General features: G+C 44.1%; 2 protein-coding genes across 14 annotated transcripts in view; one reads left to right on the forward strand and one right to left on the reverse strand.

Moving 5' to 3' along the window:
• On the forward strand, positions 1-15,500 carry LYRM2 (LYR motif containing 2). 2 transcript variants are annotated; one of them, XM_083433619.1, is made up of 4 exons: positions 1-312; positions 2,742-2,882; positions 5,296-5,496; positions 15,258-15,500. In XM_083433619.1, the coding sequence occupies exons 1-3, from the start codon at positions 268-270 to the stop codon at positions 5,374-5,376; spliced, it is 267 nt and encodes an 88-aa protein (XP_083289745.1). In that variant the 5' UTR covers positions 1-267; the 3' UTR covers positions 5,377-5,496; positions 15,258-15,500. The 2 variants fall into 2 exon arrangements, with proteins under 2 accessions (XP_083289745.1, XP_083289746.1); XM_083433620.1 differs by lacking the exon at positions 1-312 and adding an exon at positions 1,223-1,285.
• Positions 7,599-27,118, reverse strand: part of ANKRD6 (ankyrin repeat domain 6) — a 62,834-nt gene continuing 43,314 nt past the window's right edge. For 10 of the 12 annotated variants that reach the window (XM_083433437.1, XM_083433444.1, XM_083433447.1 and 7 more), the window contains 13 exons: positions 24,673-24,771; positions 23,094-23,192; positions 21,412-21,510; positions 20,822-20,920; positions 19,482-19,580; positions 19,257-19,334; positions 18,794-18,898; positions 17,988-18,125; positions 16,553-16,729; positions 15,169-15,321; positions 13,932-14,045; positions 11,794-12,121; positions 7,599-8,634 (listed from right to left, as the gene is read on the reverse strand). In XM_083433437.1, coding sequence (XP_083289563.1) covers positions 8,063-8,634; positions 11,794-12,121; positions 13,932-14,045; positions 15,169-15,321; positions 16,553-16,729; positions 17,988-18,125; positions 18,794-18,898; positions 19,257-19,334; positions 19,482-19,580; positions 20,822-20,920; positions 21,412-21,510; positions 23,094-23,192; positions 24,673-24,771 — 2,160 coding nt within the window. In that variant the 3' untranslated portion in view covers positions 7,599-8,062. The remainder of the gene's footprint in view (positions 8,635-11,793; positions 12,122-13,931; positions 14,046-15,168; positions 15,322-16,552; positions 16,730-17,987; positions 18,126-18,793; positions 18,899-19,256; positions 19,335-19,481; positions 19,581-20,821; positions 20,921-21,411; positions 21,511-23,093; positions 23,193-24,672; positions 24,772-27,118) is intronic. The other 2 variants (XM_083433446.1, XM_083433445.1) reach the window with 2 other exon arrangements.

Genomic DNA, 27,118 nt, shown 5'->3' on the forward strand with positions numbered 1-27,118 from the left:
CCAAATATCGGCAAAGTGCGCGCGCTTCTCCCTTGCAACGCTGCGCGAAGGGTGGCCTGCTGAGCCGCTCGCCGCGCAGAAGCAGAGTTTTTCTTTCCCTCCTCGCGGAGCTGCCCGGCGCCGCAACCTCGTTCTTCCCAAGAGCGTGGAGAGAGACGCCGGGCGGGGAAGGGGGAGCCTCCGCTTCCCTTTCCTCTGACGCGCCTCGGCAGAGCGCAGAGAAGGAAGAACCACGCCGAAGCGAAGCGAAGCGCGCGCACCTCAGTCATGGCGTCGTCCCGGCTGCCCCCGACGGCGCTCACTCTGAAGCAGGTAGAGAGGGAAGGGAAGGCAGGTGCCCACCAGTGAGGCGACTCTTCGCCCTTTCCTCGGCGAGGCAGAGAGCAGGGTCTAGGCTTGGCGACCGGGCATTGGCGACAGGAGACTGCAGGGTCGGGGGACAGCAGCAGCAGGCAATACTGTAATGGCTTTGCTACCTTTAGGTCAGGGGCGTAGCCATTCCTGTTGATTATTTCTATTACTAATTCCATTTCTATACCGCTTAATTTAAAAATGTGAAGTTGTGAACAAGAAACGGAAGCTATAGCAGCAACTTAAGCAATACTGTAACCAGTTTTTTTTTTTAAAAAAAACCAACAACAACAAGCAGTTGCATATGACATAACTACAACATTACTGCTAATAAATAAATCGGGATTGGTTCCTTCTCCTTCCCACGCCTCTCACCCAGAGCCCAAATAAACTCACAGCTCTTCCGCAAAAATTCCCGGAAGAGGAAGGATCCTAGAAACTCCTGGCAGCACCCGAACTTTTCAGTCTGGGCTTGCTTTTGTGGGCAGGTGGGAGCAGCTTCCTCAGGATGTCCCTTTTAGCAGTCGGGCAACGCTCTCCACACCCAGTTCCAGGTTGCCCAGGGGGTCACCCCAAAGGTGGGAAAAGGACATCTCACCACCCCACTGTTCCTTCTCCAGCCTCTATCCTCTTTTCCTCCAGCTGCTTTCACCTTAGCATTTGCATGCTGAGGAAAAGCTTTGCCAGCTGATTTTCCGCAGGAAAAGGAAAGTTGGTGTAAATAGTATAGTTTGTATATGGCATGTTTATGTTCACGCTTCACAGGAGTGATTGGGACCCCATTAAGGCTGCATTTATATTCGTCTGAGCAGTAGCATTTAGCAATAGCATCTAGGGGTTATTTGGATAGGCATGCTTGCTTCTGTTCTGTTTCTTCACATTTTAGGTGATGGAACATATACTGCTTTTTGACCCAGGAGGGGATGATGAGCAGGTGATGTCCTAGAATTGTTCTTGGATCCACTTCTTACTTTTTTTTACTGCCCTACCCTCTGTAGTGGACAGGACAAGAGTGTAGGAAATAGAAAAGCAACCTATATTTTTGTTCTATGAAAAAAAAATCAAGAACTTAGGTTTCTTTTCTTTTCGAAAAGGAGTTTGTACTCCTGCAGAATTTTAGCATTCTGGTTGCTGTGAATAGCAGAGGAATTAACACGAGTTGAACTGATAGAACTTTCTGGGTAAACAAGGCCTCACCTCTGCTTTGCTAGCAGACCTTGCAAAGATGGGAACAAGTGCTTGCCCTTATAAACATGTGCTCCACATGAGTTTGGCCATTCATGTGTAGCACAAGCTTGTCACAGGTCCATAACTCAGGCATTTACACTCTGCATGTAAATGGGACAGTGGTATTTATATGCGACGAGGTACTTGCGGAATTCTTACGCAGACGAGTGCTTTACCTGTGGCATTGTGTGTTTTGCATCTGAGCTTTTTAACTTAATATTTTAAATTCAGGTAGGTAGCCGTGTAGGTCTGACGCAGTCAGGGGAGGGGGGAATGTCCAGTAGCACCTTATAGACCAACTAAGTTTGTTCTGGTATAAGCTTTTGTGTCCATACACACGTCTTCAGATGCCTTCAGATACCTGCACACAAAAGCTTATACCAGAACGACTTAGTTGGTCTATAAGGTGCTACTGGACAATTTCTTAAATTTTTCAAATTAATATTTTAAGTGAGACAATTTATAAATGAATGGGCAATAGTGGATGTATGGTAACTGGTAGTTTGGAAAACATTGCGTTTTACATGTGAACGCATTAATGTATTAACATATCTTCCGTCTTTTTTCATTTAAAGATTTATTTGTTTTGAATTACAGAAAATAACTATTTTTCTTTCATAGTGTAGTAAGTGGTGATTTGTGTTGCACATGGGCCTCTTTATTGCAGTGTTTGAATCATTTTTATGATCCTGTCAAATGTTTTAAAACTCAAGGTTACCTTTATTCTACTTTTGGAGTGATTTTATAGATGACCGTAAATGGACCAGCATGGGAGGGCGCTAGTTAGAATAACTGATTTATAGACTGTGGTTTGTAGCAGAAAGCAGATGGACCCCGTAGTGGGATTACTACATCCATAGGTTATATACATAGGTTCAGACTCCAGTTAAAGCAATCTCTCTACTTGAGATCTGGAGAGCATCTGACATTCAGAGCAGATGAAGGGTGGAACATGTCACCCTCCTGATGTTTTTGGACTCTGCCGACAACCCCAGCTAGCATGCCACAGGTTGACATCCCTGGAATAAACAACGGATACAAAAGTTTTATCAGTCACCTGACTCTGTTTAAGACACCTTTCCATGAGGATGTGAGCACATGATCAACACTAGATTGTGCAAACAGTAAAAGGGTCATCCTTTATTTTTCTTGATACCTTGCAGTTCTTGAGAAGGCAGCAGGTCCTTCAGTTGTATAGAAAAATTTTGAAGGCTGTTCGTCAGGTGCCTAATGAAGCTGATCGCCATTACCTCAGGGACTGGGCAAGGGAAGACTTCAAAAGAAACAAAGGTGCTACAGACGAGGTGAGAAATACTTGTGGTTCTGCTGACTTGGTACACTGCAGTTGAAGGTTGAACCTGTATTCCTGGCTCATGAAGGTGTCTTCTCTGAGACATCCAAACAGCCTGCTCAGAAACCTCATAATGACTGGGAATAATTATCACTGTGTCTCACCTGCAAGAGGTGCCACGGTAGACTGGACAAATTTGGAATATTTGATTAAATGACTCAAGAATGGGGATTTCCAAGGCTGACTATGTAAAACCCCAAACTGGTCATTGTGGTAAACCCTCTGAAGTAATTGGCTAATATTTCAACTAATTTTTATGGGCTGTAATACCTTGCAGCGTGAAATTAACAAGATCCAATTTCATAAGATGTATAGAGAGCTACTAGTTTGAAAAGCTGGTTGGAGTGTTTATTAGAGATTTCACTGCATATTCTTAGGAAGATTCAGGTGTTCTGTGTCCTTCCCTTACTAAAGGATAACCGTGGCTCAGAGTGAATTGGGAGGGGAGTAGTTGAGCCACATTGGACCAGGTAAAACAGGGGTCGGCAACCTTTTCAGCTGTGGGCCGGTCCACCATCCCTCAGACCATGTGGTGGGCCGGACTATTTTTTTTTGGGGGGGGGAATGAACAAATTCCTATGCACCACAAATAACCCAGAGATGCATTTTAAATAAAAATATACATTCTACTCATGTAAAAACACGCTGATTCCCGGATCATCCGCGGGCCGGACTGAGAAGGCGATTGGGCCGCATCCGGCCCCCGGGCCTTAGGTTGCCTACTCCTGAAGTAGATGTTGATAGCACCAAAGCCATTTGTTAGGTCAGCACTTCGTCTGCAGACAGATGTCACCAATTTTAATATTCTTGTGTTTCGCTCTTAAATACTGCTTCAGTATACTGCGGGATTTTTCAACCTTGGGTCCATATGTTCTTGAAGTACAACCCCCATAATCCCTGTCCACAGGCCATGCTGGCTAGGAATGATGGGAGTTGTAGTAACAACATCTAGGGATCCAGAGTTGAGAAAGGCTGGTACAGTGGTACCTCTGGATGCAAACAGGATCTGTTCCAGAGCCCTGTTTGCATCCTGAAGTGAACGCAACCCACGTCTGCGCGTGCGCAGGTCATGGTTCGCCACTTCCGCGCATGTGCATGACATCATTTTGATTGTCTGTCGCCATGGAGCGCAACCCTAAAATGCTCAACCCAAAGCTACTTCAACCCAAGGTATGACTGTGTAGTGGATAGGTGGTTTTTAACAGCTCTGATACTTTTCTGTAGCCTTGAACTTTTTAATGTATGTATATATGTATGAACGTATGAGTTCCAGTGGCACAGTCTCATGACTGAATACAATAATGATGTTAGGTGGTTAACAGGGTGTCCCTGCCCACCTGTCATTGTTGCCTGTTGAGGTCAGGTTCCCCATCGCTGTCATAGAGATTCATTTGCCACACACTGTGCCAGTATTCTGGCATCTTTTCAGTACGTTTCCGAGCACAATTCAAAGTGCTGGTGTTGACCTTTAAAGCCCTAAACGGCCTCAGCCCAGTATACCTGAAGGAGCGTCTCCACCCCCATCGTTCTGCCCGGACACTGAGGTCCAGCGCCGAGGGCCTTCTGGCGGTTCCCTCATTGCGAGAAGCAAAGCTACAGGGAACCAGGCAGAGGGCCTTCTTGGTAGTGGCGCCCGCCCTGTGGAACGCCCTCCCATCAGATGTCAAAGCGATAAACAACTACCTGACATTCAGAAGACATCTTAAGGCAGCCCTGTTCAGGGAAGTTTTTAATGTGTGATATTTTAGTGTATTTTGGTTTCTATGGAAGCTGCCCAGAGTGGCTGGGGAAACCCAGCCAGATGGGCGGGGTACAAATAAATTATTATTATTATTATTATTATTATTATTATTATTATTATTTATTTATTTGCCTGTTTATCCTAGGCCCTGCAGAATAGTGACTGTTTTTATTAACACAATATGCCTCGCCTGCTATAGTTGTCAGATTCTCTTAATGCTGTATTACTGTTCATTTGCAGTTAGTGTATGTGGTACTCAGCCCTGAGCTCCTCTCAGAGGAAGGGTGGTGTAAAATATAATAAGGATTAACTGCAATCATAGAACACTTGGGAAATGACCAAGGAACTTTATCTTGCATTCCCATTTCAAAAAGTTCATGCTAGTGCAGCTGTTGGTTCTTTGCTTCCTAAACATGTATGTATGTAACATAAGCAGAGGCCTTTCTAAGTGCCCTCTAGGAGTAGCCCTAATATGTAGAGCAGCCTTTGGGGTGAGATCATTAGTTGCAAATTTTATGGATGTAAATATAGACTGATAAAACATTTGTCGAAATAAAACAGATTCAGTGTATGAATGCAGATTGCCTTGCATGTGCCTACTAAGTATATAATTTCTGCTTTGCAGGATACAATTAGGATGATGATCACTCAGGGCAACCTACAGCTTGAAGAGCTTGAGAGAACACTAAAGCTGGCAAAATCGTAGCCTGATCATTCACTGATGGTGGAACACAGTATTTGTTTTTTCAGTGTGTCTCCTTCAAAAGACTGCCATGGAAGGGCCTCTCACACAACCAAACTGATTTCTGTGCAGACTCCCTTATTGGTAAGTAGACTTAAACAAAGCAGCTAGTACTGCTATAGGCGTGAGTGTTGAGATTTTTTTAAAGGTTCAGGTGTGATGGGAAGCAGCTCATAAGAGGCTGAAACACAGGGAGATTTCTAGTTCTGAACTAGGTCTGTAATAATATGGGAGGTGTGCGCTATCTTACGTAGTTGTTCTTAAGGTGCTGCTCTTGACACTTCTGAGGGCAGTTAACACTTTAGATGAGATTCTTCCATTGTAGGGGATTGGTTGGACCAGATGACCAATGGGGAATCCCTTATAATTCTATAACGGGTAAAGACATTAAGTTAGATTGTCTGCTACGTCCTTCCATTCCATCTTAAGACTCTGGTGAGATAACAGGTTCTATGTCTTCAACATCAGCCAACTTTTTTCCACCACTGCTCAGTTCTAACCTGACAAAGAGTTTTGGAGAACTCAAAAAACCTGCAGACTTACTTTGTGATAGTGCACTATTAGCTTGTTTGGCCTACCTTAAATATGGATTTTGGGGTTAAAAATTGCTTTTTTAGCTGTATCACACAACCCAACACCACCACCTCCAAATTGTCACAATTATAACCTAGGCATATTTAATATGCTTATAGATTTATGTATTATCGGATTTAAATTCATTGTAGGATTTAAATTATACCCCAATTTGGGCAGCATAGATTTAGACCACAGAAGCACATGAATGTAAAAAATGTAGAGTATTTGGATTGAGATTTTGTGCATAAAGAGCTTTATGTACTTTTTGTATACAACCATCTCTCTTTAAAGATTTCATTCAAAATGTTTATACTCTTACATGGGAGTTAAGATCTGTGCCTGGAGAACTATTTCTAAATCCCAACAGATTTGGCCTCAATTCAGCATTAGTTGTACAATAATAGGGCTAGCAAAGCACAATCATGGGCACATCCAGAGGCATACAGTGTTAATATATTGCATCCTCACTAAGATGTGCAAAACATATATGCAAATCTGCTTACATACACTAGATTTCTTTAGCTGCATTGGACTGTTGAGCTTTTAAAAGCAATAGGTGTTTTTGCCTAAGTGTCATGCCAATGTTAATTTTAAAGATCACCACCCACTCCCCTGAGTTAAAAAAACACTTCTTGACACATATCACAGCACTCAAGATATATTTAAAAATAAAGTAAGGCTGAATAACAGTATAATTTGAAGACTTGAGACTACACAATCCATCAGGGGCCAATCGTGCATAGAAACCTTAAGGCAAGTTTTAAATTTTTTTTGTTAAAGATGAAATTCATGTGGGACAAGTGCAGTGAAGACACAATCTAATTTAGGAAATACAGCCCATTTATGTATTTGCAAGGACCATTATATTCTCCAAGTAACAGTTAGTGGGCCAGAAGAACATGTTGCTACTATCTAGCAGTGTCTGTTTTCCTTTGAGTGAAACAAGATACCACACCTTGGTTAGAAGTTGGCTGGGGCATCAGGGCCCAGCTAAAAAGGCCATATTTAGCTCACAGACCACCAGTTGACCATCACTATACAAGGACAAGGCGTTAACTTTTAGGAATTTACTGTCACTCAAAGGCACCCAATATCTATCTATATATAATCCTTTTTCTGGCTGCAAGTACAGTGGTACCTCGTGTTAAGTACTTAATTTGTTCCGGAGGTCCGTTCTTAACCTGCAACTGTTCTTAACCTGAAGCACCACTTTAGCTAATGGGGCCTCCTGTTGCCGCTGCGCCACCGGAGCACGATTTCTGTTCTCATCCTGAAGCAAAGTTCTTAACCCGAAGTACTATTTCTGGGTTAGCGGAGTCTGTAACCTGAAGCGTATGTAACCCGAGGTACCACTGTATGCCAATTAGCTTTTTGGTTGGAAGAGCTAAAACTTCAGCACCTCCATCCCAAGAGCTGATCAGTAGAACGGTGCGACAAAAGTACACATAGGCAGCACAAAGTGTTAGATAGGACTTGAAAATCACTCGCCTGACCTGTTAGCACATAGTTCCCCATACAGGCTACTCTTATCTGTATTGGGGATGGGGAACCCATAGGATTCATAAAATGGCAATGCAGTCCTATGAAGGAGGAAGAGGTAGCCTTGCTAATTTGGGGCGCTTAACTCTTTTATTTTCAAAAAGATACATGAGCACATATGAGCAAGAGAATGCTTCGCTTCAAAAACATGTCTTAAATACGTATAAAATAAAACTTTACAAGATTCATAAAAATGGCACAGGCATACTGGAGAGCTGTATCATCAGCAATGAAAAGCCACACAACTACATTCTGTATTATACTATCACCACTGGCACACTGTATGGGGATAAAAGAAACATTTTTAACAGGGGGAGGGAAATTCAATGCAGTTTCTGTACAAAACAAGTGCTACTTGGAGGGCAGCAATCTGCATTCCTTGTGAGCAATGCGCGAGCAAAAATCCTTATAATCTGGAAAGGCCACAAATCCCCACAAAGTGTAAAATTCCAATAAAACTCCAATAAAACTAGCTTAATTGCTGTTTGTGAAAGTTATCAGTTCCTTTGCAACACTTCATGAGAGCAGGCAAATGCTAATGTTCCTTCTGCACTTTAGTCCTTAGCTTATAGAGTTCCTCTTCTAAACTTTTGATATGTTCTTTGAGGAGTGCTTTATCTTCCTGGGCTCTCTGGTCAGCTTGGCTCCGAGCTTCTTCAATCTTCCTTTCATACCACTTCTCCATCTGGCTGGATACAGCCTCAAAAAAGTACTGTGTGATTTCCAGAGCTTGAGAAGTGCCTGCAAGTTGAGGGCTGACCTCTTTTCCTCCAGGGACAGCAGGTGCTGGTGGCGGCTGCTGCTCTGCAGAGTGGGTGCCTGCATGTTGCTCAGGCCTGTGCTTCAACTGACCACTTCTGCCAGACCTCTTCGTTTGAGTTCCTTTATCTATAAAGCAGCCTCCTCTCTCCACCTCAGTCTTTGTAAATTCGGTAGGGGTCTTGGAAACAGTTTGTACCTTTGCATGTCTCAGTTTGGAGCCTGAGTATTCAGATGGTGGCAGTTCTTGTTTCAATCTGCTGAAACTTGCTTTGTCTTTGGGCCTTACAACTTGAGGAGAAACTGCAGCAGGAGTTGGGCCAGCGCCAACTAACTGTTGCTCTATTCCTGTAAATAAGGAAATATGAACAGTTATGAGTTGTTTTTTAACAAATGTTTTTATTAAAGGTTTTCTTGGTTACAAAAGTACAGTCAGTGTCTCTGCTTTCCATTCATAGAATTCTTTCTTCAGCAGTTATACAGTAATGTTACAGACAGTATAAGGTTAGGGGTTGATAGTAAACTTTCATTCTTTTACATAGTGTACGTGTAAGGTTTTTGTGCCAGTGTCACGTGGGTAGGTTCTCTTACTATTCATTTACTCGTTTTCATTGGCAGTGAGGGAGATTGGGGACTCCAGGGCATGGTTGGTTGCCTTCAGTTGACTGCAATGAGTTTTGTTTGCATGTGTGAGGTGGAGGGGTTGTTGGGTCAAGTTAGCCATATCAGTTCATATGCTGTCGGTGGGTTCTTGTTGGGCTGTGTGTGTAATAAAGGGGAGCCACACCAGGGTGAAACCATCCTTTTTTATTTGTACCCATGCTAGCTTCAGGTTGTTTAGTATCAGTGGTCCATGTTCACTCCTGACAGGCCCTCCAGTGTCTAGCTATGATGCTCCTGGCTGTTGAGAGTGGGTGGGTTATAGTGTGAGCATTATTGTCTTGGAAAATATTAAATAAGGCCAGTTCTGGGGTGGCTTCTAATGCTTAGTTATTTTGCATATTTCTTGTAGGACTGATGTCCAAAAGGGTTGGGTTTTGGGGCATTCCCACCACATGTGGAAGTGCAGCCTCTCCAGCATTTTGGTGAGGTTCCTGGGTGTATCAGTGTCAGCCACCATCTGTAGATAGGTTTCAAGGTGAGTTTCCTTCTTTTGGCTGAGATGGATTAAACTATGATCTAAACAAACCTTTAATCCATCAGGCGGGGTTTATTTTGTAACCTATGTTGTGCTCCCTTTTGATTGAGATGGGGGGGTTTCTGGGATTCTAGTATTTTGTGGAAACCATGGCATGTCCCTCTGCTGTCAGGAGGTGGTTTTCGAAGTTGGTCCAAGGCCTAGTGGCTGCTGCTTTTACTGCTAGATTGTTTAAGGTGGTGTGTTTTCCAGGGTATTTGGGCGTCTCCTAGTTTAGTGTTGTGGGGATTTTCCTTAGATTTGAAGGAATGGGTATGCTATGGTGGGGGTGTTTTTGATTGGGTACGCACGGCGATAGTCACATTGTTTCGTCTTATCTTCTAAGAAGTATGGGATTATGTGGTGCACTTGGTTGGTGGTGATTGATCTATGTTGGAAATTCCCCATCCCCCTGAGGAGGGGAGGTGTAGTAGTTGGAGTTTTTTCTGCCTGTCTGAAGGCGGCTGGAGCACAGGCAGCCAGCTGTGCACCCATAAGTTGCCTGCCTGCATGGTCCCTCTGTGTTATGAGGGCCAGAGCGTGATGATGGTTTTTACCCAGTGGTACCTCACAAGTGAAACTACAGCCACTCTTGAGTCCCTCTGCCACCAGCGTACTAGTGGCAACATGAGTGAGGAGTGGCTGCAATTTCGTGCATGATGTACCAGAGGGTGAAGCCACTGTCACACTCTGGCCCCAGGCAACGTATCATCCAGGCCGATTGTTGGGGCTCCTCAGGAGAGGCTTCTACACCACAGCTGAACGAGCCCCTGCCCATGCCTCTCCAGAGCGGGTCTCCCCACCCCCTTCTGGTGCCAGAACGCCATTCCAGTGAGTTCTGGCTGAAAAAAAGCCCTGAATACTATGATTGTTTCAAAGGACTACCCCCTGTACTGAAGGTGTTGAAGAATGCCCAACTGTGTGCTAAATTGCTTCAACTCTTTCTACCCAGCCTTAGCTATAGATGATTGGCTATGTCAGTGAAACATCGTGTTCTGCAGATATCATGTGATGTTTAAACAACAAGCTGCATTGGCCCTCCAATATAGCTTGCTCTTCTTTTTGCCGTATGGAGGGCAGATTGTGATGGCGGCTTCACCCGACAGTATATTGTGGATGAAACAGATACCACACCCGAGACCCTCTGCTACCAGTGTTGAAAGTGGCGCTGGCAGCAGAGGGTCTTGGGTGTGATGTCTGTTTCACCCAAAATATACCACTGGGTGAAGCCACCATCACAATCTGCCCTCCATACTGTTCCTGGGTGATGTATCAATACAGCACCCAGGCCTACTGTATTTTTTGCTCTATAGGACGCACCTTGTTTTAGAGGGAGAGAACAAGAAAAAAAAAGTTGTGCCCAGCGCTCCTTCAGCGAAGCGGCAGGAGGTGCTGCGCAGAGAGGGGGAGATTTTTTTTTCTTGTTCTCCCCCTCTAAAACAAGGTGCATTCACCCAAAGCCTCCGGAGCGCAGTGGGAGTTACTGCTGCGCTCTGGAGGCTACCTTGTAAGCCTGGAGAGCGAGAGGGGTCGGTGCGCACTGACTCCTCTCGCTCTCCAGGCTTCAGTGAAGGCAACCCAAAGCCTCTGGAGCGTGGCGGGAGTTCCCGCTGGGCTTCGGGTTCTATTGACCTGCTCTTTGGGGCTGGCGGGGGGAAGCCTGCCGCCAGTCCCAAAGAGCAGGTCGGGGAGCAGTGGAAAGGCGCGCAGCCTTCCCCCTCTCCGCGAGCCTCTTCCACTCACTGTCTTGGCTTTTGCCAAGGCGCACGCAGCCTCTCTGGCAGGGAGAGCCTGCGTGCAGCTATGGCAATACCCCCACCTCCCGCAAAAGCTCACAGGAACCGCACACCCTTTAAGGACCGTGCAGCTCCTGCGGGCTTTTCTATGAGGAGGGAGAAGGGACTGACTGGCCGTGTCAGTCCCTTCTCCCTCCTCGGGAAAAGCCCGCAAGAACCGCGTGGAGCTTGTGTGCGGCTTTTGGGGGCTTTTCCTGCCTGCCTGCCTCCCCCCTGCATTCGTTCCATAAGGCACACACACACATTTCCCCTTACTTTTTAGGTGTGAGGAACCTCTGACCCAGTATTCCTGTTAAGGGGGTGCACGCATGACTAACCATAGCTCATTCTCTCAACCACTTTCTGGTATTCATTGTCTCAACCAGAGACAATGAATACCAGCCATCACCTAATTGAGACAAGCACTAATCCAAAATGTGTCTGGTCAGTGTGGAAGAGGATCTGATGGCATTGGGGGGGGGGTGCTCCCTAAAATTGTTTGCCCCAATACTCTAGCATAGCTTTCCCCTCCAGAAACTACTAACAAAAAGATACCTGGAGTGTTGGCTTCTTGAACAACAAAATACTGCTTCCCAAAGCTCTGCTCTGTTGTGGGCACTCTACTTCTTCCAGTATCTTCCGAGACACTATTCTGAAGGGCAGTGCAAGAATGTTGCTGCGAACCATCCGACTGCAGTGGGGTTTGGCTAGCTTTACAGTCCTTCGTACAAGGAAGGTTCTCTGTATCCAAAGTCTCAGCGAGTGACTCACATGTAGACAGAGTTGATTTTGGCCTTGAAGATCTAGAGTCTCCAGAAAGCTTCAACTCCAGGTTCTGAATTTTTAGCATGCACCAAGCTTTCAGTTCCCCCACCAACGATATCTGTAAGGGAAAAACCCATGTACAAATCAGAGGCCATCAAATGACAGTCTATTAGTTTTAGCAGCTAAATGCATGCTAGATTATTGTTGCAGCCTGATCTACTGAGTTAAAGAGAATTTAGTGTCCTATATAGTAAGGAAGTTTACAAATCTAGCTTTGGGATAATGAATGTTTTCTTCGAAAGACCCTAGCAATAATGGATCCGATCTGCACTCTTGCACACTGAAATGGAACATTTGCATTGGTGTATTGGCCTGAAACACTGTAATTATACCATGATTTGTAGCACTGTGATAGGACCACAGTATATGCAATAGCCATTATTAATTGCTAGTGCAGTATGTCTGGAGATACAGTCTTGCTTATTCTACCAAAATGCGGGAGTAGGACATTGCTTGTAAGATTATTATTGCTGCATTAGAGCCATAAAAATGTCAGAACAAATATGAAGATGCTTGAAGATAGCAAGCAGGAGCATTCTTTTTAATCATTTTATATTTCATCCTTCTGCTTGGCTAAAAAATATCTTGACCTACGTGAAGTTTTTAACCTCCCAGATCAGATCTAATAATGTAACCAACCACTGCTGCGGACAAGCGTCAGCTCCCTTGGCCAGTAAAGCGAGGTGAGCGTCACAACCCCCGAGACATTCGCGACTGGACTTAACAGTCAGGTGTCCTTTACCTTTACTGCACCCCCATGTTCATCAATGCACAGGGTTGTTGACTTTTTTTCTTATTATGTAAGGAAATAGAAGTTTTAAGAGACATTCTGAAAGCATTTTCCTGCTGGGTTTCTAAAACTGGAAGTTCAAATGTTAGCTACCTAAAAGGCAGTCAAATTATGGCACCACAAAAATCAAATGAGAAGCAGATATTTCCTCAGAATATGGGTTTGCTTAAGCATCTTGCAAAGAGGTTTTACATAAGATCACTGAAACTGATAAGCTGCCATTAAGAAACATATTTAAATGGCTTATTTCCAACCACCCAAGTAAGCTATCTATGACTGCGCAAAATGAAAATGTATTTCACTATAACCAGATAATTTTCTTTTTAAAATTGCTTGTCATTCTTTTAGATAAGCGCTCTTTTCTGTGTATCTTAAATGGAAAGTTTCAGATTCCTCATTGTCTTATATGCTCCATGAGATACCGTATTTTTTGTTCTATAGGACGCACATTTTCCCCTCCAAAAATTAAGGGGAAATGTGTATGTGTCCTATAGAGCGAATGCAGGCTGCGCCGCTAAGCCCAAACCCAGAACAGGAAGACGGAGCACTGCGGAGCGCTCCGTCTCGCTGTTCTAGCTTGGGGATGGCTGCGCGCAAAGCCTTTCCAGGGCAGCGGGGTGCCTTCACCCCACTGTCCTGCAGAAGCTAGGAAGGCTGTTCCCAAGCCAGAACAGCGAGACGCTGCTCTAGCTTGGGGACAGCTGCGCGCACAGCCTCTCCAGGGCAGCGGGGTGCCTTCATCCCGCTGTCCTGCAGAGCTAGGAAGGCTGTTCCCAAGCCAGAACAGCGAGACGGAGGGCTCCATCTCGCTGCTCTAGCTTGGGGACGGCTGCGCGCACAGCCTCTGCAGGGCAGCGGGGCGCTGCGCTCCAAAGGCTTCAGGGATCTTTGAGGCTGGCGGTGGGGGAAAGCAGCGATTCCCCCCACCGCCAGCCTCACAAGCTCTGGTGAATGTACCTTGAACACACCTTGTTTTAGAGGGGGAAAACAAGGAAAAAAAAATTTTCCCTGTTCTCCCCCTCCTATGGTCCGGTGCGTCCTATGGAGCGAAAAATACGGTACTTATTTTCTAATCTACCTGGCGTTTCTCCCCTTCATGCCTTTCCAACTCGGCATGCTCCTGAAGACGATGAAGGCACTCTGTTCTTTCTGCTGACAGCCTCTCTGCCATCAATTTGTCTAAAACACGGACCTGTGATAAAACAAGAAAGCACAGCAGAAATGACAACAATGCATAGGCTGACTTATTAAACCTCATTACTTTACTACTGGTAATTTAACTTACCAAGGGCAAAAATTACGTCTAAAAAGGACAGCAGAAAAGGCATTTGTGAAACACTGTGAATAAAAGTATTCATTTCAGTGTTTTTAAAACCACTGCAGGTATGACTCTAAGGAGTGACACAGTAAACAAATGATCATGGTGATACCTTGATAATAATAAGAGATACTGCAGTGATCAAGGCAGATTTCTGGTAATTCTAAACCCTGCTTGCTTCCCAAGGCTTTTCAGACCTTCCTGCTCAGTGCAGGAATGTCTGGCAAGGAGAGTAGTGCCAGTAAGTCCTGCATTGCAGCCCCTCCAGAAATACGATCAACTAATGCCCGACTAGGCCAAGTGTGGCTACTCCATGGGGCAACAGCCACATAGAAAAGATTGCCACATTATGAGTTTCAAACAGCCTCCACCTGAAGATTGTAACAGGTAGACCACAAGTGGAGAACTGTTTTCTGGCTGGCAGGCCAGAACCTTGTGTCTCCCCACCCCTAGGAGGGCCAAATCTGACAGATGGGCAAACCCCTGAAGAACTAGTGACAGTCAGTGCTCTTTTGTAAACTGCCCCTCACTATTCTTTAAAACTTCGTTTTCAAAGGTTTAAAGAGCAGCGTGGAGCTGTTTGCAAAGGGGCTTTCAATCAGCTCACCCTGCTTTTTGACGTCTGCATCACCTGGCATCGTTCTGATGTAAGGTGATTGACAGGTGGAGAAGAGAAACATGGAACAGGGTTGCACCCTCTGCTCACCAACAGGATAAAGCTGCAGGTTCTGCTACTCCAGTGTGTTCTCCCAGGGAATGGTGAAGCAGACCCCAGCAGAACAGAACCCTGCCTATATCAGTTGATCCAGCGACATCAGCTGATGAACAGGTGGGTATGATTTGGGGAAATGGCTTCATGGGCCAACTTGGACCCCCTTTTGGGCCAAGAGTATAGTCTACGGGCTAGAGGTCCCCCATTCCTGATGCAGACCAACCCACGCTTTAATCATGCTGCTGGTGTTTGAAGAAATACTTTGTCCCTGGAATGTTTCCTTACCTGATGCTGAGTTTTGTTTTCCATTTGACCTAGTTTGCTATTCATCTTATCCTGCGCTGTAACAAGCTCCGCTTTTATTTCTTCCACAGCGGCTGCCAGCTGGTTCTCTACTTTATCTATCAGTGGCTCACAACGACATCCGTTTATTGGTGCCTGCAAGAAGCAAAACAACTGTGACAACACATCCCCTGTATCTTAATAACAACCATGATTGGCTCAAAGGACAGCAAAGCAACCACAACAAACAGTACTGCTTGGAGCCTCCAGGGAGAAAACAAATATACAGGTTCTACAGTAGGAAATGAAAATAAAATAAATTTGCCTGGACGTTTTTTCTCAAGAGTTCATCCTTCGCATTTAGAGTATACAGAGGGCCTTTATTCGTTTAGGGAGAAAAATGGCAAGATATTAGCTGTTTAAGAAAAGCACAACTACAGCCAATAGTTTAAACAAATAACTTGCTTGACCTGCTGCTGTAAAAATGAGTCTAGGGGTAGAACCACAGCATTTCCCATTGACTGCAGCTTAGAGGCTACCAGTGTATGCTCCTTGAGGTCACACAGTTACGATCGGATCTCTGTGGTGCTCTATTAAAGCTGTGCCAACACAGCTTCTATAGTCCCTCCAGCTTCTTGTTAAACAAAAACCTAAAACAAGGAAGTATCTTTCATTGGAAATGTAAGTTTGTTCGCTTGTAATCTTTCTAAAGGGACGCAGGTGGTGCTGTGGGCTTGCCGATCAGAAGGTCGGTGGTTCGAATTCCTGCAATGGGGTGATCTCCTGTTGCTCGGTCCCTGCTCCTGCCAACCTAGCAGTTCAAAAGCATGTCAAAGTGCAAGTAGATAAATAGGTACTGCTCTGATGGGAAGGTAAACGGCGTTTCCGTGCGCTGCTCTGGTTTGCCAGAAGCGGTTTAGTCATGCTGGCCACATGATCCGGAAGCTGTACACTGGCTCCCTTGGCCAATAAAGCGAGATGAGCGCCACAACCCCAGAGTCGGTCACGACTGGACCTAATGGTCAGGGGTCCCTTTACCTTTACCTAATCTTTCTAAAGGAGGTGGTGAACCTTTTTCAGATCAAGGACTGCGCTACCTCGGGGGAAACATAGGTTATGTACCAGAGGCAAAAACAGGCAGAGCAATGGATGTGACTCTTAACTTTGTACAGGCTACATTCCAGCCACCCAGAAGTCAGAGGTTCCTACATACACACAAACCCCTCCATTCAGGCAGAAAGAGGCTTCCAGGCTGGGGCAGCCCACAAAGGCACAAGACCCACCCCAGGGTGTGAAAGTTAATATATTTAACTTTAAATCCTTTTCTGTCCCCTACCCTCTGAAGAGTGTACAAGCCTGTTAATCCAATTACAAAGTGCATAGTTACCTGCATGATTTTTCCATTCTTTCCACGGTAAAGTGTATACAACTGGTAGGCTCTGAATTCATGGGGAGGTGGAGGAGATGCGCAGCGGCGCTTGCTCTTGCGTTTTGCCAAATTCTGCTGTGGGTTAGGAGGCACTTGCTGATCAGCTGGTGATGTGGGTTCAGAGAGTGCCAAAACCTAATTTGTTTTTTAAAAAAATACAGCATTTTAAAAAAACCTATTTATTCCAGCACATTCATTCTCCGTGAGTGCAAATGTAGCACTCATGATAACTCATGATATTGGCATACAAAAAGCCCCCTTTTCCCCATATTCCGTAACAAGGTCAAATTAAACTTTGCTGAGGACACACATGAAACATTCCACATTCTTCAGGATCAGACTATTTCACACAATATCCATTTTAAGGTGATACCCAAATTCAAAGCTAACTGTGTTCTTCAAACAACCCAATAAAATTGTCAAAACAACGTGTCAAATGTTCTCTCTCCTATTACACTAGCTACCACTGCCCAATTGAAGTGATGAAATGCATTGGCGCAAATGTGGCCGCCATATGGACTTGTTTTCATTCATTCAAATCAATACTCCTGTTTGCTGCTCATCAGGCTCTGCAAACTGTTTTGGAAAATGGGTTGAACCACAACATGCTATGAACTTGTGCTTCTGTTAAATGCACTCAGCACCCACTATCTGCCTAGATTTCAACACATGCTAAAGAATAATTGGCCCCCAAAATACCTTTCTGTGAATAAAAGGGCTTCTTCCATTTGCAAAAAGGCCTCTGATCCAGTGGAGGGCCCCATTGCAGGAAGGGAGGGAGGCAATTTCTGCCAGTTCCCCTTTCCCCCTCCAGCGTCACTTTTAATAACTTCCAGAGGGTCCCCTGACCTTCCAGAGCAGGTCAGCAGGAGGAACACTGGAAAAGGAATCAGTAAAGGTTGCCTCCACCTCTTTCTTCTGTGGAGCATCCTTTGAGCAGCAGTCAGCTCATGTGAAGTCTGGACCCAAACCTCCTCCCCATGGTCAAGAGCAGGAGCAGCTAATCCTTTTAAGGCTGTGTGCTGCAATCACCCATGGTCAACCTGGGAGGGAGGCACATGTCAAAGTGGTTATATGGCCCTTCAGGCCTCTCACTTGGCATGAGGAATTCACAGAAGCTGGTGATGATATTAACAACAGCAACTACTACTACTATTACGCTTTTTTTAAAGCAAATGGGGACACAGAAATGGGGCCCATTGTTCCCCTCCGGCTGAAGGTCAGCTACCCCATGGCCCATTCTCTTTGAAACTATAGAAAGGTTGAGGATGTCTCTGACAGAGGGCACCAAAAGTAGGCATGTTTTAGAAAGCCTGCCCATGAATGGAAGGAGATGAGAGAAACCGCCTGGATTAAGAGTGCCCTCCTGCTGTCATTCTGCATCTGCTGGTACCTTTTCTCTTGGTTTCTTCTTTTTATTCTTCCTTGCTCTGAGCTCTGATAAAGGCAACTGTGCTTCCTCTTTCATGTCACCTCTCCCCTGAAGGGCCTGGTCACTGCTGTGAGTGTCATCAGCAGCTGAGGCACTGCCCTGTTTCAAAATAAAAGCACACACAGGCAAAGGGGATAGCGATCCTGATCTTTGCTCTCTGATAAGTTCTCACATTGTGGGACACGGGTGGCGCTGTGGATTAAACCACACAGCCTAGCACTTGCCGATCAGAAGGTCCGCGGTTCGAATCCCCGTGATGGGGTGAGCTCCTGTTGCTCGGTCCCTGCTCCTGCCAACTAGCAGCTCGAAAGCACGTAAAAGTACCGTACCCCTCCAGCAGGAAGGTAAACGGCGTTTCCGTGCGCTGCTCTGGTTTGCCAGAAGCGGCTTAGTCATGCTGGCCACATGACCCGGAAGCTGTACGCCGGCTCCCTTGGCCAATAAAGCAAGATGAGCGCCGCAACCCCAGAGTCGGCCACAACTGGACCTAATGGTCAGGGGTCCCTTTCTTTACCTTTACCTTAAGTTCTCACATTCAGTCCTGAACACAACAGTTCTCCAAATTCCAAACAGAGCAGCAGCTGCAACCGAAGAGGGATCAGCTAGGTTGTAACGCAGGTACTAATTATTTTCCTCCAGGTGCTTACAGCACAGCAACGCAAAAGGTGAAACACTCATGGCAGATGAAAAAAATACTTCCAAGAGGTGGGGGACTCAAGCACTCAGAGCACATTCCTTGCCTTCAGTACACAGAAAGCTGGCTGTACCTTGCTTTGCACCACTTCATCTCTTGGTACAGACTGAGCACGCCTTTCCTCTTTCAGTCTGTCCCTCTTCTTCCTCAGGCTCCTTCCACGACTAAAGCGCAAGATCTGCATGTAGCAACATTTCAAGTTAATACCATGGTGACCCAGTCATCCTGGTCCAATTACAGAAAGAGATGCTTTAAAATATCTGCCTGGTTCCTAGAATGTAGCAGCAGCAGCAAAGTAAATTCTGAAATGGGCAGAGAATGTAGTATTTGAACCAAATGCACCAACTACAGCACAGCATACAATACATTAGACACAACACACCCCACTTGCTTATGCATGCGAGTATCATCAAGTCTTGTCTTTGTCAACATCTGGAACACATCCACTTCACTAGTGTGTGGGACATTTATTCCAGAGCAGTTTTGTAGAATGGTGCTTTTGAGTCAATCATTAATGAACTGTATTCATAATGTACCTGTGGGGCTTTAGTGAGTAGAAGAGCAACCTCGGGGTTGTCATGTTCTCTGGCAACTTCTAGCGGGGTCTGACCAGCCTGCAAGAGAAAAGAATAACATGATTCTTTCCAAATGACCTTTTAGAAATTAAAAGAACCAGACACTCCTTTCATCAATGCTGTCCTGTCATCCAACACTCAGGAAAAATAACTAGAAACAGTAAGAATAAGGACTTCAGTGCTTACATTGTTAATGGCTGTACCATCCGCTCCTGCTTCCAACAACAGTTTGACCACCTTCTTATGATTCAGAGCAGCAGCTACATGAAGTGCTGTGTCGCCAGCCTAGAGGTTAAGAAAGCAGAATGAAACTTGAACATGCCCCACCTTGAGGTCCGGACAAACAGCACCATTTTGTGCCACCCAAAAGGAGAGTGCACATTTTGTATTACCATATTGTTGAGTCATTCTAGCAGACTGGTTGGTTGAATACCCCACCTTTCTGCCAATGCAGGACCCAAGGCAGCTCACAGCATAAATTAGAACAGAAAGAACTAAAAATGCATAATAAATAGGTTTTTTTAAAAAAATAAAATAAAGAAATAGCCCTATTAAAAACAGCAGTGAAAATTTGTAAAGCCATTTAAAAGCACCCGCACCCACAAATGTATTCCCCAGTATATTGGCTTTGAGACTTGTCACACATTACCAATTCAGTGTAACTAAATATTGTAAAGGATCCTACGGAAGCCACAGCCAACACTTGTCACCAAGCTTATTCTACAGCATCTTTAATTCCTTTGGACAATCCAGTCAACAGTGCAACTCAGGTTGCATCTTGGACCCTAATTCCAGAGCCCTGCAGACCAGAAGGTCCCAAAGGAGAGTGGCAGATGATGAAGGCAAGTGCAAACAGGACGAGCATCAATGTACCTCCAAGGTTCATGATACGTCACCACAGCTTCCTTTCTTTCTTATTTCTAATAATATTTTTATCACGAGGCAGCTGACTATGCATGTACATGGTTATTTTTACTTTTGAAGTATATTTTTCTACAACGTTCTGAAGTAGATGTGTTGAACAACAAGACAGTAGAAGCAAACTTCATTTAAGTCTTATAGCCATGATGGTGTTGTGTCTTAAATCAGTGGTTCCCAAACTACCCCACCCACCCACTGACCACTTGAAAATTGCTGAATGATCTTCCTGCTGGTTGCAGTATTTGCAATGAGCTATGCGAGATGCCATGGAATGAGTCTTGGCAGAAGCAGGAGCATAGACTCAATGTTGCAGCTTTTCATTTACAGATATATATATTTAAAGAGTACAGATAAGAAATGTAAATGCAACAACATGCCCTGATGTGACAAACTAAGGACACACCATTTCTTTAAGGCAATTCTTGATGCCAAAATAACACCTATGATATAGCAGCACTTTAATTAAAAGGGGAATAATTTCAAAAGCTTTCTCCATAGTTCAGAGCACATCAGCCACCTCTTTTGTTCTAAATACCGGAATCAGATTATACTTTAAAAGCCTTATAGAAATTGGAGCGTAGTGGCAATGAAGTTCATGCACTGACCTGGTTTTTTTCACGGACAGAACAGAAAGCACTGAGGAGCACCCTAATGATGGGCAAATGATTATATCGAGCTGCGACATGCAAACAGGTGTCTCCTGCCTAAAAATAAGGGAGGCAAATCACAGTAAGGAAGCTAACATGATGCCTTAACACAGTAAAGCTGTGATTCTGTGGAGTAAGCCTGACTGGACACAGTGAGGAAATATGCATCTGGATAAACATGCAGGGGCAAGTGCTGTACACTGGAAATCTGGTTAACCACATGGAGCAGTTACGCTTCTTTTTCTCCAACATCCATGGCCCATTTAGTTGGCAACATTGATATGAGGTTGGGGTGCAAGCTGCCCTTACAAAATGTTTTTCTGCCTTTGTTAGGTTGATTGCAAATTTGCTCCTCTCCTGTTAAAATGTACAGGTTTTTAAACCTTCAGAAAACTCATTCAAAACCATTCAACTGATGATTAATTTGGAATGGGACCGGCCACAAAACTCATATCTAAGCATGGTCACATTATTTTTTTCCACTCAAAGCCTGCATTTGAGGGTTTTTCTCTATCAAATCTGCAGATATAGATTTTGGTAACACTCACATTATTTTTTATATCAGCCCGAGAGCCTCCAAGCAGCAGGACCCGAACACTTTCGGAATGACTGTTTTGGCAGGCCAGGTGTAGTGGTGTGTTACCTGCCTTAGGAAAGAGATGTGGGGAAACACAATAGTCACCTTTAGAAAAGAAGAAGAAACTATCTCACACCATTTCTTACAATCATGTTAGATAACCTATATATAACTTTGTTATAAATTTTGGTAGTTTGTCCTTTGACATTAAAATTAAGTGCCAAAATCAGCTGTTAAAACAACATTAATTCTCTTTACCTGCTGTTTGATAATATCTTTTGCTATAAATCAACTTAATTTCCTGAGTTCAAACCAAGGGTGCTCTTGTTCATTTAAAATTTCTGATTTCTTTTTCTTGACCATTATAATAGAACTCCCTGTTGTTGTTGTTGTTGTTGTTGTTTAGTCGTTTAGTCGTGTCCGACTCTTCATGACCCCATGGACCAGAGCACGCCAGGCACTCCTGTCTTCCACTGCCTCCCGCAGTTTGGTCAGAACTCCCTAATCCTGTATAATTCCAGTTTATTGGCTACTTTCTTTAAAAAAAACAACTGGGTTCTGTTCTTGTTATAGAAAAGTAGAGCATACATGGAGGAAGAGAAGTAAATGGGAACTGGATAGGAATCAGTTTGTTTCCATCTAGATTTGAAAAGTGTGATTGTAGTTTTTGAGAAGGGACTTTGTGCCCATTCTAAGTCCTTAAGATGTGTCTTAAGGAAAATGGCTGCCACTACCAGGATTTCGTCTTTACACTAACCACACTTTAACTTTTTTTTTAGTAATGTCATAATTTGTCTTAAGTGATTTGCTTCATCATTAGGGATACCGTATGACCCTTCACCTTTTGGCTTGTTTGATTTGTGATCACATACACAAACAACCTTCTAGTAACTTTTTACAAGAGCGTTCTGAAAGATTCACCAACGCAGAAGAACAGCATGAAAGGTGGCACAATTAGCAAAAGTCACCTCCCTGCTTTCTGCTGGTGGGAGTTTCCACTGAGTGGAATTACTGTATGCAAAAGGAAACACTCTTGCTGACTTAGAAAAAGACAGGATCCAACCTTTTGCTGTCCCCGCCCCCACCAGTCCTCTCTGCAAAACGTTCCTCAAAACATAATATAGATGAGAGGAGGAAGAACACCTGAGTCTCTCTCAAAAGTTTGCAACAAGAGCTTATCCTAGTGTCTGAAAGTCTCATGGAAGACAAGCTGTTTCCCCTCAGTTTTGCCATTCATGTGTCTGGCTTTCTTGTTTCTGATAAACGGTTTTTTTTTAATTGACATTTTCTTGTTTGTTCAATTCATTTTCACACGCTTCTGTACTGATTAGGATGCTAGAAGGACTTTGATAGTTCTTCAGCCATAATTAATGCAACATTCATTCCCAACAGAGCGGTGTGTGTGCATGTGTGTGTGCGCGCGTGCATCAACTGCCAGAATACAAGTTTTCTCTCAAAGAGAATAATCAAGGCACAGTCCATCTTAAATGAAATGGAAGAGTGTTGCCAAGAAAATGCACTGCCACTTACCCAGAAATGCCTCCGCTGGAAACTACTGATGAGGAAAAACTCCCATTTAAAAATTAGTTATTCTTTTCTTTTCCTTTTTTTTACAGAGCAGCACTTGAATGCTCCTTTCTGCATGCATCTCACCTTGTTTCTGGCAAGAACGTTTGCGCCTGCTTTAACAAGCAGCTTGGCAGACTGGCTGAATCCATGCCAAGAGGCTTCATGGAGAGCTGTGTTCCCATCCTGAAGGCAGAGGAAAAGCAGCAGTTTAGAGTACTGTGTCCATATAGAGAAAATACTGCATACATCCGGAGGTGCTATTTATAATTCTATTTGGATGCCATGTTAAATGACTGAATTACTATACGCAGACCATGGGAATTCACATACTCACTGCCACTCTCTCTTTTTCAGGAAGTAAAACCCTCCTGGCCCCAATCTTTGTTAACCCAGCATCAGCTCAGCATCAACATTTAATTTACCTGAGGCTAACCAGGGTTTGAAGTACACTAGAAACCACAGCTAGGTGCAATCCCTGGTTAGAATTTACTATGATAAACATCAGTGCCAATGCAGCCTTTAACCATGGTTAAGCTAAGCAGAAAGAAATGTGTAAAGGAGGGAGCGGGGCCTAGGGCTAAGGTTCATCCCGAGCAGTTACATCTAAGAACTTAAGAGCATAGGAAGAGCTTGCTGGATCAAGCCAATGGCTCATCTAGTCCAGCCCCTTGTTCTCACAGCGGCAAAACAGTTGCGTGTGTGAAACCAGCAAGCAGGATTTGAGCAAAAGAGCACTCTCCCCTCCAGGGGTTTTCAGCAATGGTAGCAGCCCTGGGTGGGTTTCCTCAAAACAATGTGGTAATCAGCTCAGAGCATCCTACTACTTGAAGGGAAATAATCCAGTTGGACACTGCAGACACCCACCATACGTATAAAGCACACCCAATGCAAATTTAAATCACTTGGCTGGTGCTTCCCCCTCACAGAGCTGTGGTTCCAACAAACTACAGTTCCCAGTACAGTGGTGCCTCGCAAGACGAAAAGAATCCATTCCGCGAGTCTCTTCGTCTAGCGGTTTTTTCGTCTTGCGAAGCAACCCCATTAGCGGATTAGCGGCTATTAGCGGCTTAAGGGATTAGCGGATTAGCTGCTAAAAGGCTATTAGCAGCTTAGTGCCTTAGAAAAAGGGGGTGGGGAGCGGGGGGGAAATTGCAGGAACTCGCAAGACATTTTCGTCTTGCGAAGCAAGCCCATAGGAAATTGGTTTTGCGAAGCACCTCCAAAACGGAAAACCCTTTCGTCTAGCAGGTTTTCTGTCTTGCGAGGCATTCGTCTTGCGGGGCACCACTGTATTCTTTAGGGGAAGTTTATGTGGATCTGTAGCCCACTGCCACTTGAATACGACAAAAAAGGAAACATTAGTAACTAGTACAAAGATTAAGAAAGTTTGTGTAAGTATTGTATTTACAGTGATGCTGCTGTGCATGTATGTTGCCATATGCTGTGTTGTTTTGTATTTAGCTATGACTGATATTTACTTATAAAAAAATGAAGTTTACCAATTCAATACAGATGTGTATTTTCAAGAGCTTGTAGTTGTGTTGTGTTATTCTGCAGTATATTTATTTCCTCTACAACAAATGACACAAACAAGTTGGAGAGAGCTTCCTCCAGAGACAACAACATAACACAGAAAGAGAATAAGCACAAAACTGGCAATAACCTTGTCTTGTCTGTCCAAAGCGCAGCCTTCGTGGATGAGAGCTGCTATTACATCTGTATTTCCCACAACAGTAGCTCGATGCAAAGCTGTTTGGTCACCCTGCGAAAAGCACTCATTATTTAGTAACACAGATTTTATTTCAAATCTACATCAACATACATGCATATCAATTAGCCGCATCAAAACATCCCATCCCCATAAGCAGCAACATACACAGTGCTACTGAAATACTGTATGAGTTTAAGAGCAAGCCACGCTCTGGTTTCCAAATTCTACAGAATGTTCACACTGTGCAACATTACACTGGTCTAGCTATTAGCGGAGAACCTAAGTGTTTAGGTCACTTCACGTGTTATACTTTTCCTACACAGAAAGAATTCCCATTTAGAAAAAGAAGAACATGAAACTTAAGTGTAGGTTGTTGTCACATGTGAAGTTTTGCAGCATGAAAACTAATGCGCTGGCAACTGTATGTGGTGAGCCACAGAGGTTATCATGCTCCGCCCACCCCCCATCGTTTTCCTTGTAGAAGCATTACATGACGTAACCATTAACTCCTGGTAGCTTACGATTCTGAAAGTCATACCCCACTCCAACACACACTGCTTACAAATCATGAGCCTCACCATATGTCCTCCCTAGCAAACTTCTACCTAGCACTATGTATCACCAGATCAGCAGATTAACTGACTCAGAATCACTCAAGTAGCTCTGAGTGTTCCTCAATCATGTAGTTCTTTCAGATGGAACAAAATCAGGCAAAGTTCAGCAAAGTGACAGGCAATTTGACTGACATTTGCAATATCCATTGATATCTAGATAGCCCAATGAACAATGCAGTTACAAAGGCAGCATGTTTGACTGGTCAACCAACTATTTGGACGTGTGATGGGTTGTTGTTTTTAAGCCTTATGCAGCCAGCGGGGTTGTGTTGCTCTCCTGGCTTACCAACACCATGTGTCACAGCTGGTTACTGAGAGGAGAAAGGGAGAGGCAGCAGGGAGCTTGGCACTGCACCCACAACATGCCAGTTTCCCCACTGCCTTGCCCTCCCTCTTGGTAACCAGCAGCAACACACACCTGCTGGCCACTACTGGGGCTTATATTTGATGAAGAGGAAGAAACAGGCCATGATCCTTGGCTGAGCGTTACATCAGAACTAGGGGTGATGGTTTGTTTCATTCGCAACAAACCATACAATCTGCCACTAATATTTTCCCTTGGGATTCCTAACTGTTTTTTTTTGAAACGAAACAAACCACATCCCATGGATCAGACATTAACACTAAACCAGGGCTGTTGGTGGTTTTGCCCCACCATTAGCAGGGAGATGAACAGGGCAGGAAAACCTTTTCATGGTACACCATTAGGGTTACCGTGACGTGCAAACTGGGTCAACGCATGTTCAAACCAAACCCACTATTCCTAGAAGCTATGTCTGTTTTCAGTCTAAATAAAGAAGCTGGAATGTAAGTTGAGTGACTCCACGCAATGCCTGGCCTGCAGCAAAGTGGTTATGTGACAGTTTGCAATTTGACCCATTGTGAAGCTATTGGGGAAAGTACAGAAAATATCTTCAGATAGCAGCAGGAGACCATTTTATTTGTACAAATATTTCAAGGAACACAGAGTTCTCTGAGTGGCATGTTCAGATACTATTTTCTTTCAAATACTATTTTCTTACTGTTTCAAATGTTACTTGCATTTTCCTATAGGAAAACGCAATGTTCAAAAAATAATAATAAAGGCCAAATTATACAAGATCATAAAATCAAGCTACATTTTTCACTGGGATGCATGGAACTGAAATGAGCTTCTATGATTCCCTGCAGCTCAAACCCAAAGCCTTCTAAATGGCACTGCTCAAGAGCCAGCTGTTGCAGATAGAATGGATTAGGCTGATGATTGTTTCATAACAAAAGACCCACTTGCTCACCCGCTTGATAGATTTTGGTTGTAACAATTATTTTAATTAGATCAGAGTGACAGCAACAAGAAAAACTAATGTAGTTCATTAAAGGACTTATTAAACATACTGGCATTTGAGGAAGACAACATATGCTCTGGGAACCATTTCCCTCCAATTAAAAGGAATCTCAAGTCACAAACAGAAAGATGCATTTCCAGTGCAATAACAAAGAGAGTAATTGAAAGATAACCAACGTCAAGGTGGAAAACTGTTTTATAAATAATTGTTCAGGCCAGCTTGCTTTGGCTATCAGTCATGTGTTCTGTTGCACATAAACCAGCTACATCTGTATATATACACACAGGATAGCACATAAGAATGACTAGGAGTGAAGTAGGTATTTTCACTCGACACAAAAGAGTGCAACAGTGTTCTCAAAATATCATGGGAAATAATTATACCTCTGTTCCTCCTCTAGACCCAACTACATCATGTGCTACGGAGGATGAAGGTGGACAAATGAAGAGGAAATTGTGC

The sequence above is a fragment of the Podarcis tiliguerta genome, assembly GCF_965153285.1.
Source record: "Podarcis tiliguerta genome assembly, chromosome: 3".
In the NCBI taxonomy this organism is placed as follows: Eukaryota; Metazoa; Chordata; class Lepidosauria; order Squamata; family Lacertidae; genus Podarcis; species Podarcis tiliguerta.